Raw genomic sequence first — 13,062 nt, 5'->3', positions numbered from 1 at the left:
GTCAGCGGGCGTGGGGGTGATGTGGGGGCGTCCCTCTGTGACGCCAGCCCGTGTCACAGAGCCCCTCCTCATCATAACCCCGCACACCAGACCCTGCCTTCACTCCCCTGCGAGGCCTCGGCGAGCTCTCATGTCCAGGGGACGGGAGAAGTCTCTCCTGTACCTCGGAGACGCAGAGGACACAGGGAGGCGGTGGGACAGCTGTTCCATAGAATCCTAGAATCATCGAGAGAATCATAGAATCATCGCTAAGGTTGGAAAAGTCCCAAGATCATCGAGTCCCAGGCGAGGACATCGGAGAGGGGGTGTTTCCAGTAGGAGACATCCAGATCCTTCCCTGAATCAGCCTCACGCGCTGACCCAAAGCAAGAACATGAGAAACCTGGAAGCGCTGATCACCAAGATCGAGCTCTGCAGCAAGGCTGACAGCTGCAGCACGGTCACGTTTCCCACCCTCAAGAAGCTTTCTGTCAACGGTAAGGCCTTTGGGAGCTCTCTGATGAGCAGCGCTGCAGGCAAGATGAACAGCGCGAATTGCTGTGGGAGGTGGGGTTCGTCCCTGCGGGGGAGGCCCCTAAGGACACCTTGAGCCCCGCAGAGTCCGGTGCACACAGCACCCTGCCCTTGCCGTGGTGGAAGTCCCACGGACGGGTTTCCCTCAGCAGGGGGTCGCACTCAGGGATCTGGCTCCGAAGGGAAAGATGTCCTGTTGGGAGGCGGCTGAGGCCAGTCAAAGATTCGGCCCGCGTCACCGATAGATGTGAGGCGTGGTGGAGCACACTTGCATCTGCCGTCTCCTTGTCTACGGGTGTGCCGATGGGCCGTGAGCTGGCTGACTTAGAGCTTGACGTGTCTTTCCCTTGCTTTCCAGATGTCGTTACTATTTGGAGCAGCGTGTCTAAGCATGTTCGGGAACAGCTCCTGCAGACAAAGGTGGGATCCTACCCCGACCGCCCCTCGCCCAGGTGGTTTCAGGGCTCCCGGCAGCCCTGTGCCCACAAGTGCCGTTGTTCTTCCCAGAACTGCATTGCGATTTACAGATTTGCCACAAATGTGCCAAAGACCAGCTCCTCTGTAAATTGAGAGACAAAAAATAAATAAATAAAATTTAAAAAAAAGGAACCTAAAATATATATTTCCTATATATGCAACATATAAATACAGAAATAAAAATCTGGTTGAGGTGTGCAGAAGCGTTCCGTGCCAGGAGACGGCAGGGCACGAGGCACCCCCCTTGCAAGCTCTCACAAGTCCTCACGTTTTTTTTCACCCTACAAATGCTTGCCCTTCTCTTCTTTTTCCAGCCTCAGGCTGTCAGCATAGCAGGACTGGGGACATTTCATATTCAAAAATGGCTCTCTTTTGAAAATGGCAAGGAGCTCACGTTTCAGAGACCTCTGCTTTCGCTGTCCGGGACTGTTGCACGGATCCGTGAGCTGCAACATGCTTCTGTACCTGTTCCTGGTAAGAAGAGCAGTGAGCGCCTTTGTTTTCCCCTAGGTCCGTACCTTTGGGGTTTACGCTGGTTGCCGTTTAGAAGTGATGATGGACGCATCAGAGGCCTTCAGAAGGCCCTGAGAACAACCTGCGTGGGATGCCACAAACAGCCCACCAAGTCGCAATGCCTCGAAAGGGACCATTTCTTTGGACAAGTTTTTATTAAGGCTGTACAAAGTTAGACCGTCTCTCCGGGATCTGCTTTAGCAACTGCTTTGGGCCAGCCGTATTTATTGATGTGCAGGATGCCTGCTGGCTGACGGTCGCTTACGGGAACCGTTTACCGTAAAGCCGTTGAACTGATGCCGACGCTTTGTTCTTGCACCGCACCGCACCTTGTTGAGGCAAAGGCCCACAGGCCCTTAGGGCTACTTTTATGCAGAGAAGTGGGTCAAAGTGGGCTGTAGAGAGCCTTGAACGGGAAATGGAAAGGAGAGCTAGCACAGAAACCTGCCGATGGCCAGATTTGCTGCCCTTTCTGACCACTGCTGCTGTTGCTGTATCTGCAGCGTGCCATCGATGGGGCCTGTGCCTGTGCCTAAGAGCTTGGCGGTTTATTTGTGTTTATATCCAAGCCTGCCCAGAGCAGGAGTGCGCTACGTGTGGGCTCAGCTCCGTGGCCCGGCACCCTCTGCTCTTCCCATGGGAACCAGCCCCATTCTTCCCACCTCGTCCTGCCCTCCTGCGCAGTGTGGACACAGGTGGCCGAGGTCCTCGGGCACAGATGGCCGAGGTCCTGGGCTCCTCTTTCTGTTCAGGGAATTTTGGCTGCGGCTTGGCACATCCGTTCATGGAGTGATTTGACATTAACTTGAGGAGGGGCCTACGCCAGCTCCTTTAAGGAGCTGCACCAGGCGGTTAGCCCAGACGGTGCTATAGCAATGTATTTTACCTGAGAGCTGCTGGCACTTCATTTGAGTCTGCTCAACTGCTGTCTGAGTTACAGTCTTCCTCCTCTATTCCAGACGAGATGAAGGAAGTGTCAGTGAGCTACAAGAAGATCCTCTCGGACGTGCCCTATTCTGAGGAAGTCGTGCAGAACTGTATGCAGGAGACCCTGAACTTTTTCTACTTCATCCTAAGAAACAGAGGGGACACGGACTTCATTTTAGAGGATGTCGGCACTCTTGCTATCCGGGGGAAACAAGTGACAATGGCATTTTGCGAAGACTTGTTACTAAGCCTCAACAAGTCTACCTACGTGGTGGAGAAGTTGCTCGCTGTAAGTTTATTGTTTTCCAGTGCTACTTAGAGTGGGTTTGCCGCCCCATCAAAGGACTGGGGAAGTGAGCCCTGCTGGCCAGCTGTAACCTGCTGGGTCCCTTGGGCTAGGCATGGTCTGTAGCAAGGAAAGCTTTCTGTAGTTTCTTGCTTTTCTTTGCTGTGGCTCAAGGGTGCTGGGAAGGTATGCAGTACTGCTTTTGCTGGGCAAGGGAAAGCCCTGGAAAGGCCTTGCTGTAAATAGGAAAGAGGCCAAAGCAAGGGCAGGGGTGATGATGTTCACCCCAGGCTTCGGACATGAGGCTGAGGCGCAGAGACACCAAGGCCTCGCTGAGACCAGCCCCTCGTGGCTGCTGGCACGCTACTGGTGCCGTTCTGCCGGCCTGATGGAAGAGAAGGAGCCGGTGGCTGGGTTCCTCCACGCTGCAGAGGCGTGCAGACTCTTTGGAAGTCTTTGGAAGGACTCGGGGGGCTACAACCGGCTCGGAACCATTTGCTCTCGGTTCCGCAATAGTTAAAGCAAGCCACCTCATGGCAACCAGCAGCCAGGCACCCAGGCTCGTAATGGGCCTTCCCTTGTGTTTGCCTCCATTGACTTCTTCCCTGGGAAACAAGGAGTCTCCTGCCTGACGCCATCAACTCTTGTCCTTGCAAAAAGGCTGGCGACGTTCCTCGCCCTAGCAGAGGATGCGCTGTGCAGCCCCTTTAAGCAAGGGGCTGAAGCGCTTGGCCAGAAGCTTGCTGAGAGGCCTCTAATTCTTGGAGCTATGGAAAGGCCCTTGTGAGCATTGAGTTCATTTCCCTGGAGTCACGGCAGATGTTTCTGTCCCTGTTGCAGAAGAAATGGGTCCTATCAGACAAAGAAGTCGCTCTCTCGCCGAGCTCTTTTGGCCGTGTCTACCGGTTTCCACAGTGAGTATATTTGTTCCTGCAGCCCTTGCCTGACCAAGCGCAGATGTGCTGAGCTCGTGTTCGGTTGCGCTCGGTCAAATGACTGCTTTGCAGTTAATTTCATCCGTGCTTTTGCTTAGCCTGGAGTTACGCATCCTCCGTTACTGATTGTGGTTTGCATTTTACCATTACTCCCATCAGAGGGAACTGGTTTGCTAGGCAGAGGAATTTAGGCAACCCTCCTGACGTTTCATCTGCCCATTCTCTTTCCATTGGTAGAGACTGCCCAAACATTTAACAGAAATAAGATCCTGATATTGCCATTGTTTTGAATAGAACATGGAAAGCTTCTCTTAGAGGGTGGATCAAAGAGCAGGTGCACGCAGGTCCTCTGCCTGTGATGTTTCCGTGCCTTCTGTGACACTCGCATACATCAAAGTATCTCCGAAACACCTTCTGGGCTCACGATGGCACAGGAGGCCTGAGGCAAAAACCCAAAACCTCTGTCTAGCGAGGGGCTGCTGAGCCGTTCCTGAAGCCAGCACTGCTCGGTGGTTCCCTTAATAGCCTAGGACGTGGGGCTGACTCTGTAGAGATACCTTGACGTTCATCCGGCAAAGGAGCCCTTTTCTCAGAATGGTGCCTTCTTCCTGTCTGCAGGTTTGAGATGAAGGCAGTGCCTCGAAGAGCTTCTCTCACGGACGAAGGCACACTTGCAGAATTCGAGAGTGCTTTGAGCAGCATGGGAATATCAGGTGATGTCAGTGACTGATTCCTGGCCTTTGTGCCTTTGCGTGTCTTCAGTAGCAGTGGGTGTTTGGGGCCCAGGCTACAAGAGATGCCTGGGATGGCAGAGGCACCCTGCGTGCCTCTATTTACCCCTCCTGGTAAATGTCAAGGGACTCCTTTTGGAGCCAGATCCCAGGAGGGCTCAGCCCCACCAACTGCAGTTGAGGGTGCTCAAGTATGTTTTGCCCCTGCGCTCCATGCCCTGGAGTGTTCCTCTTCCATTTTGCGAGCTTGTTTGTGCAGGAGGGAGTAAATGTTTGGGCAAGTCCATCGGCACTGTGAATCACCAACTCTGCCTTGAGTTGTGGGAGACTGGGGGGTTGGCCTGTCTCTTGGCATCACGGCGGTGTGATTCGATGAGAAATACCCTGTCGAGAACAGCTGTGCAAAGGCTGCTAAGCTGTGCCGAGACCTCACTTCTCTTTTGAAGCTGGGAAGTCTAGCTCCTTGCCCTAAATTCCTCAGGGACATCCGAGCTAGAACGTGTTGGAGTTGAATGCGCCATGATAGCAAATTTTTGTATACCGAACACGTATGCAACGCCAAGAAATTGTTCCCCCAGAAGAGATTGGTAAGCACCAAGATCTGTCTGATTTGGACCGAAGACAATCATGTGGCTCTCGAGGGTTGAACAGGACCAAGGGCTGGTGTCAGGAAGGGCTTAAGATCTCCCTCCAAGAAAACGGGTCTCCGGAGGAATCCCCGTGAGGCCTCAAACAGCTTCTAACATCGCAGAGCAGATCTGTGCCTCCCCCTGCCTGTCCTGAGAGGTCTTCTCCTTTCATGCTTGCAGCGGCTGTTCATCGCACTTTAGACCGCCTGCGAAGGGGCCTTTGTCCACACCATTTAGCCAGAGCTAAGGTGGAGGAAGAAGCAGAGGAGGAGACGGAGGGAACAGAGCCTCATGGCAGGTGAGGCTCTGAAAGGACTCGAGTTAGAGTGGCGTTGTGCTCTAGTGATTGTGCGGGATGTTTTATAGGCTCATACAATAACAGAGGTTGGAAGGGCTCTCGGGAGGTCCTAGTCCAACCAGCTGCTCCAAGCAGAGTCAGCTCTGAGCTGAGGCCAGACCAGGCTACTCCGGACTCTCTCCAGTCTTGTCTTCAAAGCCTTCAGGGACGGAGCCTGCCCAGGCTCTCTAGAAACCTGTGTCCCTGTTTCCTTTGGACGCGGTGTTTGCATTAGCTCAGAAGGGCTGGTAACACACGTCACCACGCAGTGCATTTCCTTGCTGGATGGCAAGTCCCACAGTATTTGGGGCTGCTGTGCAGTGGTCGGTGTAATGGCCAGGAGGGGGATAGCAGTATCTCCAGGTGCCCGTCATTGCTCAGGATGCAGATCCTCTTGTTGTCCCATCAAGAGGGCCACAGCAGGCTGCGCGTCCCAGAGCCTTCCTTATGGCAAAAGCTCATCTCCTTGATTTCCTTGGTGGCACAGCTGAGCATTATATCTCAGGGTTATCCCTGTCTCTGTGGAGGGGAAGACAGCTGGGGGAAGAGAGCTCGCTCTGCTGCCAAAGCAGGGGAGCAGCGTGAGCACAGGATGGAGAAGGAACTGTTCCTGCGCTCCTACCCCCTCACCCCGGTGTGTATTTTCAGACTGTTGGCACAACGTGCAGGCCCAGAAGGAAGGCAGAACAAAGAAACTCCTGTCGAGAGCCCTGAATTGCCATCGCCTACTTCCGAAGAACACAGTCAGATGGGACAGGTACGTGATATGGATTGAGGCAATTGTTGTGTCACTTGATTGTAGACCATCAAGTGGGGATATCTTAGGAGAAATAGGTGCATAAAAAAATACGCAGATACCCATTCTGAGCAGGTCTCTTGCTGTGGCTCCTTTTTCCAGTCAATCACCTCTTTTGGTTCGTCTCAGAAAAGGAACTGTAGCCCTTTTCAAAAAGTAGCTCTTTGATGACTTAGTTCCTTGGTCATAACAGACGGGCTTTCTGGTTTTCCCCAGAAACTGGGAAAAAAGGGAAGATGAGAGAGAGAAGAGCATTATTTGGGGGGGGGGGGGAAAGGACAGGACAGAGGAGACTAACCGCTGCTATTGCATTTCTGGGCTCCTGTAGAAAGGAGAGTCTGTGTTTGGGATGAACAGTAGAAGAAAGCTGGAGGCATCCATGGCCAAAAGGAAGGAGAAAGAAGAGAACCGAAAAGCAGGAGGGGTCATCTTGCCAAAATCGCCTCAACAGCAAGCTGGGAGAGAAAGCGACAAGATGCGGAGGGCCCAGGTATGGGTGTATCAACAGAGCAGCCTTCTTCTGGTTGGGGTGGCAGTGAGTTGGGAAGGTCTCCAAGTCCCAGCAGCATCGCTCCGTCCAAAGAGCAGGGCGGGTGGCTGTGGTTTGCATTCTCGCCTGCTCGCTGCTGTGAGGGAGGAATTGCCAGTAGAGGCCAAGGGGCAAAACGAGCAGACGGCCAGGGCATCAGTGGGCCTGCTCCGTCCCTGGAAAGGAGGCCACCTCTGCCCAGGCGCCGGCTCTGGAGCTCGAGCAGGAGCTCTCCCAGTCACATGGCTTGAGCCAGCGCCAGCCGGCGGCGTGGAGGGAGAGAGCCGTCTCTCCAAGCAGCACGGAGAGCACTCCGGCCGTTCTTCATAAGCATGAAGCAGGCCGACATGGTAGACGCCAGCTCTCGATTCTCCAAGAAGCACATCTGTTGTCCTGTAAAGTACCAGCGTGAGCAGGGAGGATGTGATCGAGGGCTTGACTAACGTGGAGCCAGAAGTGGTCTTGGAGCATGGTTTCCAATGACACCGTTGGAGAACTATGTATTCATTATTTTTGCTCCACCTGTGGCAAGACCAGCTTCTCCCTCTTTGAAAGCAACTCGGGCCACAGATCTCTGTCATTTGTCTGCCTTGCAGCTGCCCCAGGAGGAAGAAGATAGCCTCAGCTTCCCGGAGACCACCTCTGGTACAGAAGAGGGTCTACAAACGGCAGAGGCTTGGACTCAGGCGAGGAAGCAGTTTCGAGCTGAGCTGGAAAGCTTAGGGAACATTGAAAAATGGCTGGCTCACAAACCTTCCCGCAGCAATCAAGAGCAAAGATACTGGCAAAGAATAAAGGCACGCAGAGCGGAGAGGATGGCTGCTGTCAAATCAGCCATGACCGACAGCCTGGACGTAAGTATGGAAGTGCATGGGAAATAGCGTCTGCGGTGAAATCAGTAGAGTGACGCTGCTTTACCGCAGCTGACGCCACGTTGACGGGCAGGGTGATCCTGGATAATGGCGATCTCAGGGTATTTTCTAATCCTTTTCAGCGCTCACCACCAAAGAGCAGCCCGCCCCGGAAGAAGGGTGGCGTTCCCCTGGTTTGTGCACCATACCCCCAGGCTCTGGTCACGCTGCATAACCTCCTGCACAAACAGCGGCTGCAGATGGTGGATGTATTCAAGGCGGCCGGTATGGAGGGTAAGAAGATGACGAGAGCAGAATTCATCAGAGTCATCCAGGAGGTACGTAGGGAGCAGAAAAATGACAAACAGCTGCAACTCTGCCCTGTTTTCCGGCATGCCAAGCCAGAGCAAATGGAGGAGCTTCAGCAAGGGGCGTTTTCGCTTGCCTCGCTCTCAGAGAATGGCTCCCACAACCTGTGAAAAGGTGAAGGGCAAAGGGAAGGGAAAGCTGCAGAGATGCCCCTAGAGCAAGGCCCAGAAGGGAGTGAAGAAACCCCTTGCCTGACAGACTCGGAAGACAGTCACTGCTCAGTAATGTGGCTGTCAGGATCCTGCTGTAGACCCTGAACCGGCATCGAGTTGCCCAGCGTTGATACTTGGTCTTTCCCCCACCGGGCTCCTACATCTCCCCACTGCACTGCCTTTCAGTACGTCTTTGCACAGCACGGCTCGCGCTGGGCCTCGCTTTCCACAGGCCGCAGCATTACAGAGCTGTGAAGAGCACGTTCAGGTTTCTTAGGGTTTAGCAGTTCAGATGTTAGCTGACATTCTAGTCCGAGCCAAAATATCTTCCTGAAACCTGGGAAGATTGGCACAGTAAAAGCCGAGAGCTCTGCAGGGGGCAGCAGAAGACCGGTCGAGTTGTGAACGCTTGATAAAGCCCAGGAAACCTCAGCAGGTTGCCTTTGTGCCCTGCTTCCCTGCAAAAGCATCTGGAACAACAGCAAGGTCGGCCCTCCTACTCTGGGGCAAGCCTTGATCTTTTGGTGATCCCACTGTCATTTTCTGTTTTGGTTGCCAGACCCGAGTTCCCATCAGCAACGAGGATCTGGAGGACGTGGTCGTCTTCTTGACTTCCTTAACACCGGGGAATTACATAAGCCCCAACGATCTGATGGAGTGTCAAAAGCAGTGGCTGGAAATGAGGAAAAGAGAATTCCAAGAGACCAAACCAGGTGAGAGGAGAGCACCAGGTTGGGAAAGCGTCTCCATACAGACAGGAAATGCCAAAGTGGGTCCAGAATACGGCTTCTTGAGTCCATTGGCCTGGAACGGAGTGGCCAGAAGGAGCCTTCTAGGGAAAAGCCAAAGGATCTGGGGGTTGTGCAGTACTGTAGTCAGCCCAACTGCAGGAGACCGGTTATCCAGTCTTTCAGGTTGGGATCAAAGTCTGAACGCTGTGGTTTAGCATCCTGTACTGGATTTTGCTTGCTAGCATTCATCATGCAGCCCACCCAAAGCAGACTCTTTCTCCAGCTGTTGGTGGCAGCTGGAAAGCACCCATTCAGAAGAGCTTATTCTTCAGTAAGCTCTCTTGGGAGTTCCAACCAGCACAACATGCCAACCCCTTTTGTCTTAAACAGGGATCAGATGCTCCTTTCTCCTACGCTCTAACGTGGCTTCTCTGGGCTTTTTGTTTGGTTGGTTTTTAATCTATCCTAGGTGTAGAAGCTCGGTTCCAAAAAGCCACCTGCAAAACTGCCCCTTGTCCACCTTCTGCTGGGGACACGGCCAGACAGATGAAGCCTCGTGCTCCTACCAAGCCCGAAAGAAAGTTAATACGCTTGGAAGTTCCACCACTCGACACCCAGCCAGAACGACGACACCTGAGCTGTGACGAAATGGAAGAGATTGGAAAAGTGTCAAGAGAGAGGAGACGGCAGAAGAAGGTAGTGTGTATGTGTGTATGTGGCAGGAGAACAAGCGCACCTGCATGCCTTGGCGAATGTGGGGTGGTTTAGAGGGCAGCGCAGCAGGAAAGGAAAGGGCAAGGGTCGTTGTGCGTATTAGCTTCCCAGTAGTCCCTTGACCACATGGTGCCTTGCAGCTGAGGTGCCACAAGCCGTCTCAAAGACTTGGTTTGGCTTCTGAACGCTCTGGTGAGAGAACTTTTTCTGGGTAACTGGCAAGAAGAAGAGGAAGGAGGAGAAGTTGAAGCAGTTGCTGTGTCTGGGGACAGAGTCGTCTTCTGATCAGCTAGTCGACCTAGCCACCAGGCTGTGATTTGTCCCTTAAGGTGCTGATAAGCGCTTTGTCCTGTTCAGTTGCGAGGCTCAGTGCAAGACGGTCCAGTGGAAACATAACACTCCCTCCCTCCCTCCCAAACGTTTTCTTTGGAGCATCTTGGGTTGGATGAACTCTGGCAGAATCCAGGGCTACCTCCTCTTGCCAACGTGCTGCCCCACAGTCACCGGCTGTGGGGACAGCCTCTGGCTCCCTGACACAATCAGAAACGAGGAGGTGACTGCAAGACTTTTTTCACCTGAGGCACGCCTGTGCCTGCTGTGCTGCACTCCTGCTAAGCCCGCCGGGGGGTATCTGTCTGAGGACCCAGCTCGGGACGGGAATCGCACTCCCAGAGGAGGGCCTGTCCCTGTCATCCCATTGCAGGCTGCCGACTCCTGTTTGTCCACACTGTTGCGATGAAGCCCTGCCTGTAGCTTCTCTGAAGGGAATGCAGCAACTCCAGGGCCTCCCTAAATGCTAATCGGGACCTGCCCTTTGCTTGCAGAACAAAGACAGCCCGATAGAATGGAAAGAAAAGTGCCGGATGGTGAGATCTGGGGATGGCCCCGTTGATGAGCACTGCCTGCCGTCAACTTTAGAGGCTGACTTGGGAGAACTGGTTAACCGATATCGCAGGAATGCCGTCGTGAGCTATCTGAAGAGCTCCGAGCTGTGCAAAGAGCTCAATGTTCCCATCGCCGACCCAACGCTGCAGGAAGGTAAAGCAAAGACCAAGGGCCTGAGGTGAATGCACTAAATCGGGCAAGTTCACGTCTCTTCCCATGACTGTTTTCTCTGTGCACTTTGTCAACAGGCCTGCTGCATCCAGGAGACAAGATCATCAAGGAGGGAGGAGACATTAGGAAGCTCAGGCAGCCCGGAGGATACTACAGCACAGGACGTGCTGATGCTCTGTCATCTGGCAGCACCTCCAGACCAGGAACTGCATCTGGAAGCCAGGCCAAGGAGGCGGAAAATAGGTTTGTTCAGAGAGGGCTTAAGATCAGGCCCCTCCTGCTGCCCCGCTGTGTGTCACCGCTCTGCGCTCAGTCCCCACGGGGTCAGAGGCAGTACCAAGGTACTGGAGCGAACCATTAGGATGCTGCAAGGGAGCAGCGAGCGACCGTGAAGAGGCAGATCCTCTTCTCAGCTGCACGCCCGCTCCCGTGCTTTACCTAAGCCATTGGGTTGCAGGGGTGAGCAGTTTGTGGGGTCTGGCAGGAGCCCTGCAGACTAGCTGGGACTAGCTCTGTGCTCTGAACCACAGAGGTGACAAAGCTTCTCCTCAGACCGACCCAACACTTGTCTGAAATCCCCTCACAGAATGTTCATTCTTGTGGAAGAAAGACGGGCCTGAAGAGCCGAGCTTTGGATGGCTGGAGAAGCTTTTGGAGAGAAAACAACATTGCAAAGCAGAGCACAATCTTCTTTGTTTATCTCAGTTGAAGGGTTTAGATAATTCAGTGATGGGCAACGTACCAGCTCGTCAGATAGCTTCACAAGCTGGCATTTCCAGCGTCAGTCATGTCTGATAAGGACCGACACGGTCTGCCCAAGTCTGGCAGAGCTTCCCAGGGCCTGGAAGCCTGGAGAGCTGGTTCTTGTCAGGCTCACTTTTGCCCTTACTAAGAGAAGCAGTGAAACTGCCCAGAATTTCATTTCTGTGAAGCACGCTATTCTCTCTTATTTTTTTTTCTCTTATTCCCTTCCCCCCCCCTTTTTTAACAGCCATCTTCAGAGGAGTAAGACGCAAAAGTCGAGCGACAACAAGTTCTGGCCTGGTCACCTCCTGGACAAGCTCTGCCTTTACTTTCCTGACAAGCAGCACGACAGGGCACACGCCTTGTTCAGCTACGTTCATCCAACCAAGCCCGTCTACCGTGGCATCTAAAGCCCTGACTGCAGCTAGCTCCTCAGCGAGCCGGGACACTTGGCATCTGGAGACACTGCCTTCCAGAAGACCAGCTCCACCTGAAGCTCTTCTCCAAGCAGCAGGAGATGCGTGCACAGCTTTGTGATCCCTCGGTCAGCTCGGGGGATCCGGGCCCAGCTTCTGGATAAAATAAACGTGTTAAATAGAGAGCCTATGCTCAAGCTGAAGGTGTGGGAGGGAAACGTGGCTTGTGAGACGTTTCCCACCTGAGGGAGCCCTTGAAACGCCATCCCTTTCCCAAAGAAATGTTTCTGTCCTGCATTTTGAAGAAGAATTCACCGCGCCACGTGTAGCGTTCTTTACCGTTCATTACATATCAAGGTTATATCCCCCCGGATCTCCAGCTGACCCGGGCTTTATACCCCCAGCAGTAGGTGTGTCATGTTATAAGGGGCGGAGACAAGGGAGGGTCGACCCTTAACTCTTTCCGTACAGCACGTGATCTTCCGGTCGCCAGGCCTTATCGTTCCTACGTTTCCCCCTCCCTTAGCTCCAGTAGCTCTGGATCTCGCTGGGGAAGCTGCATGTAAAATAATCGATACGTGGACAGGTAGAGGCTTGTCCAATAGCCAGCATATACAGACACGCATCCGTTATGTTCATGGATTTTGCCCAATCCAGCCAGTAGTTCGTCGCAGCTCCCTCATTGCTCCCCCACACCATCAGGACGCATAGGGAAATGGTAACCTGTCAAGATAAGTCTCAATAAATTGGTTAATGTCTATACGGTCGAATATTTCGACTGGGTACCCGTTCTAGCGTCCCTTTCTCCTGGGGTCTGGGCCCTGCTTCTGGATAAAATAAACATGTTAAATAAAGAGCCTATGCTCAAGCTGAAGGTGTGGGAGCTGAACCAGCCACAAAATACGCTTCTCAACTGGCAGCTTTTCTGCTCTCCTGGTAACAAAAGGCCTCCGCATTTTGTGATGGGTAACACGCCATACTTCCTGAGTCCAGGAGCTGTAGCTGAAGCGTGTGTGAGCAGCAGGTGGTGGAGGGACACCCTGCTCAATACCCAGCCGCCAGGATCCGACCCTTCCCCAGGAGGCACCTGGCGCTGCCAGTTCCCGAGGTCTGACCCTGTCTGGTGACAGGGACGCTGGGGCTCTATGGAGCAGCCATCTGCAAAACACGTCTGCCAGGGCTCTGATGGTCACCAAGTCGCTGAGCCTCTTGTTCAGTCCCAGGAGAGAAGATTAGGCTGGTGGATCCTGGAGAAAGATTGCAGGAACCGCAGTTACAATTGGAAAGAACGAAGCAATTATTAATTAGTTAATGCAGATCAATGACCCCTCCGCAGGAGCCTGTCACAGCACTTGG

The 13,062-nt window shown here is 53.4% G+C and overlaps 1 protein-coding gene across 1 annotated transcript; it reads left to right on the top strand.

Annotated features, from left to right (window-relative positions):
• The first annotated feature begins 373 nt into the window (after window positions 1–373).
• On the top strand, window positions 374–11,700 carry LOC148053924 (EF-hand calcium-binding domain-containing protein 12-like). The gene is made up of 15 exons (XM_087772250.1): window positions 374–476; window positions 872–933; window positions 1,305–1,464; window positions 2,463–2,719; window positions 3,557–3,630; window positions 4,270–4,364; window positions 5,192–5,309; window positions 5,997–6,105; window positions 7,270–7,527; window positions 7,668–7,862; window positions 8,605–8,758; window positions 9,246–9,472; window positions 10,315–10,528; window positions 10,624–10,789; window positions 11,538–11,700. The coding sequence occupies exons 1-15, from the start codon at window positions 374–376 to the stop codon at window positions 11,698–11,700; spliced, it is 2,355 nt and encodes a 784-aa protein (XP_087628376.1).
• The last annotated feature ends 1,362 nt before the right edge of the window (window positions 11,701–13,062 follow it).

This window comes from Nipponia nippon, unplaced genomic scaffold (genome assembly GCF_047370975.1).
Source record: "Nipponia nippon isolate SJK-2023a ecotype South Korea unplaced genomic scaffold, ASM4737097v1 scaffold_36, whole genome shotgun sequence".
Classification (NCBI taxonomy): Eukaryota; Metazoa; Chordata; class Aves; order Pelecaniformes; family Threskiornithidae; genus Nipponia; species Nipponia nippon.
Note: the sequence above shows the minus strand (reverse complement) of the source record. Positions and strands in the feature narration are given on the sequence as shown.

Bases quoted from the DNA above. Each gene is read 5' to 3' on its own strand.
- LOC148053924 (XM_087772250.1), top strand. From the start codon at position 374: ATGAGAAACCTGGAAGCGCTGATCACCAAGATCGAGCTCTGCAGCAAG. The intron at 5,310-5,996 runs GTGAGGCTCTGA...GTGTATTTTCAG, and splicing joins GGAACAGAGCCTCATGGCAG to ACTGTTGGCACAACGTGCAG. The intron at 6,106-7,269 runs GTACGTGATATG...TCTGCCTTGCAG, and splicing joins AACACAGTCAGATGGGACAG to CTGCCCCAGGAGGAAGAAGA.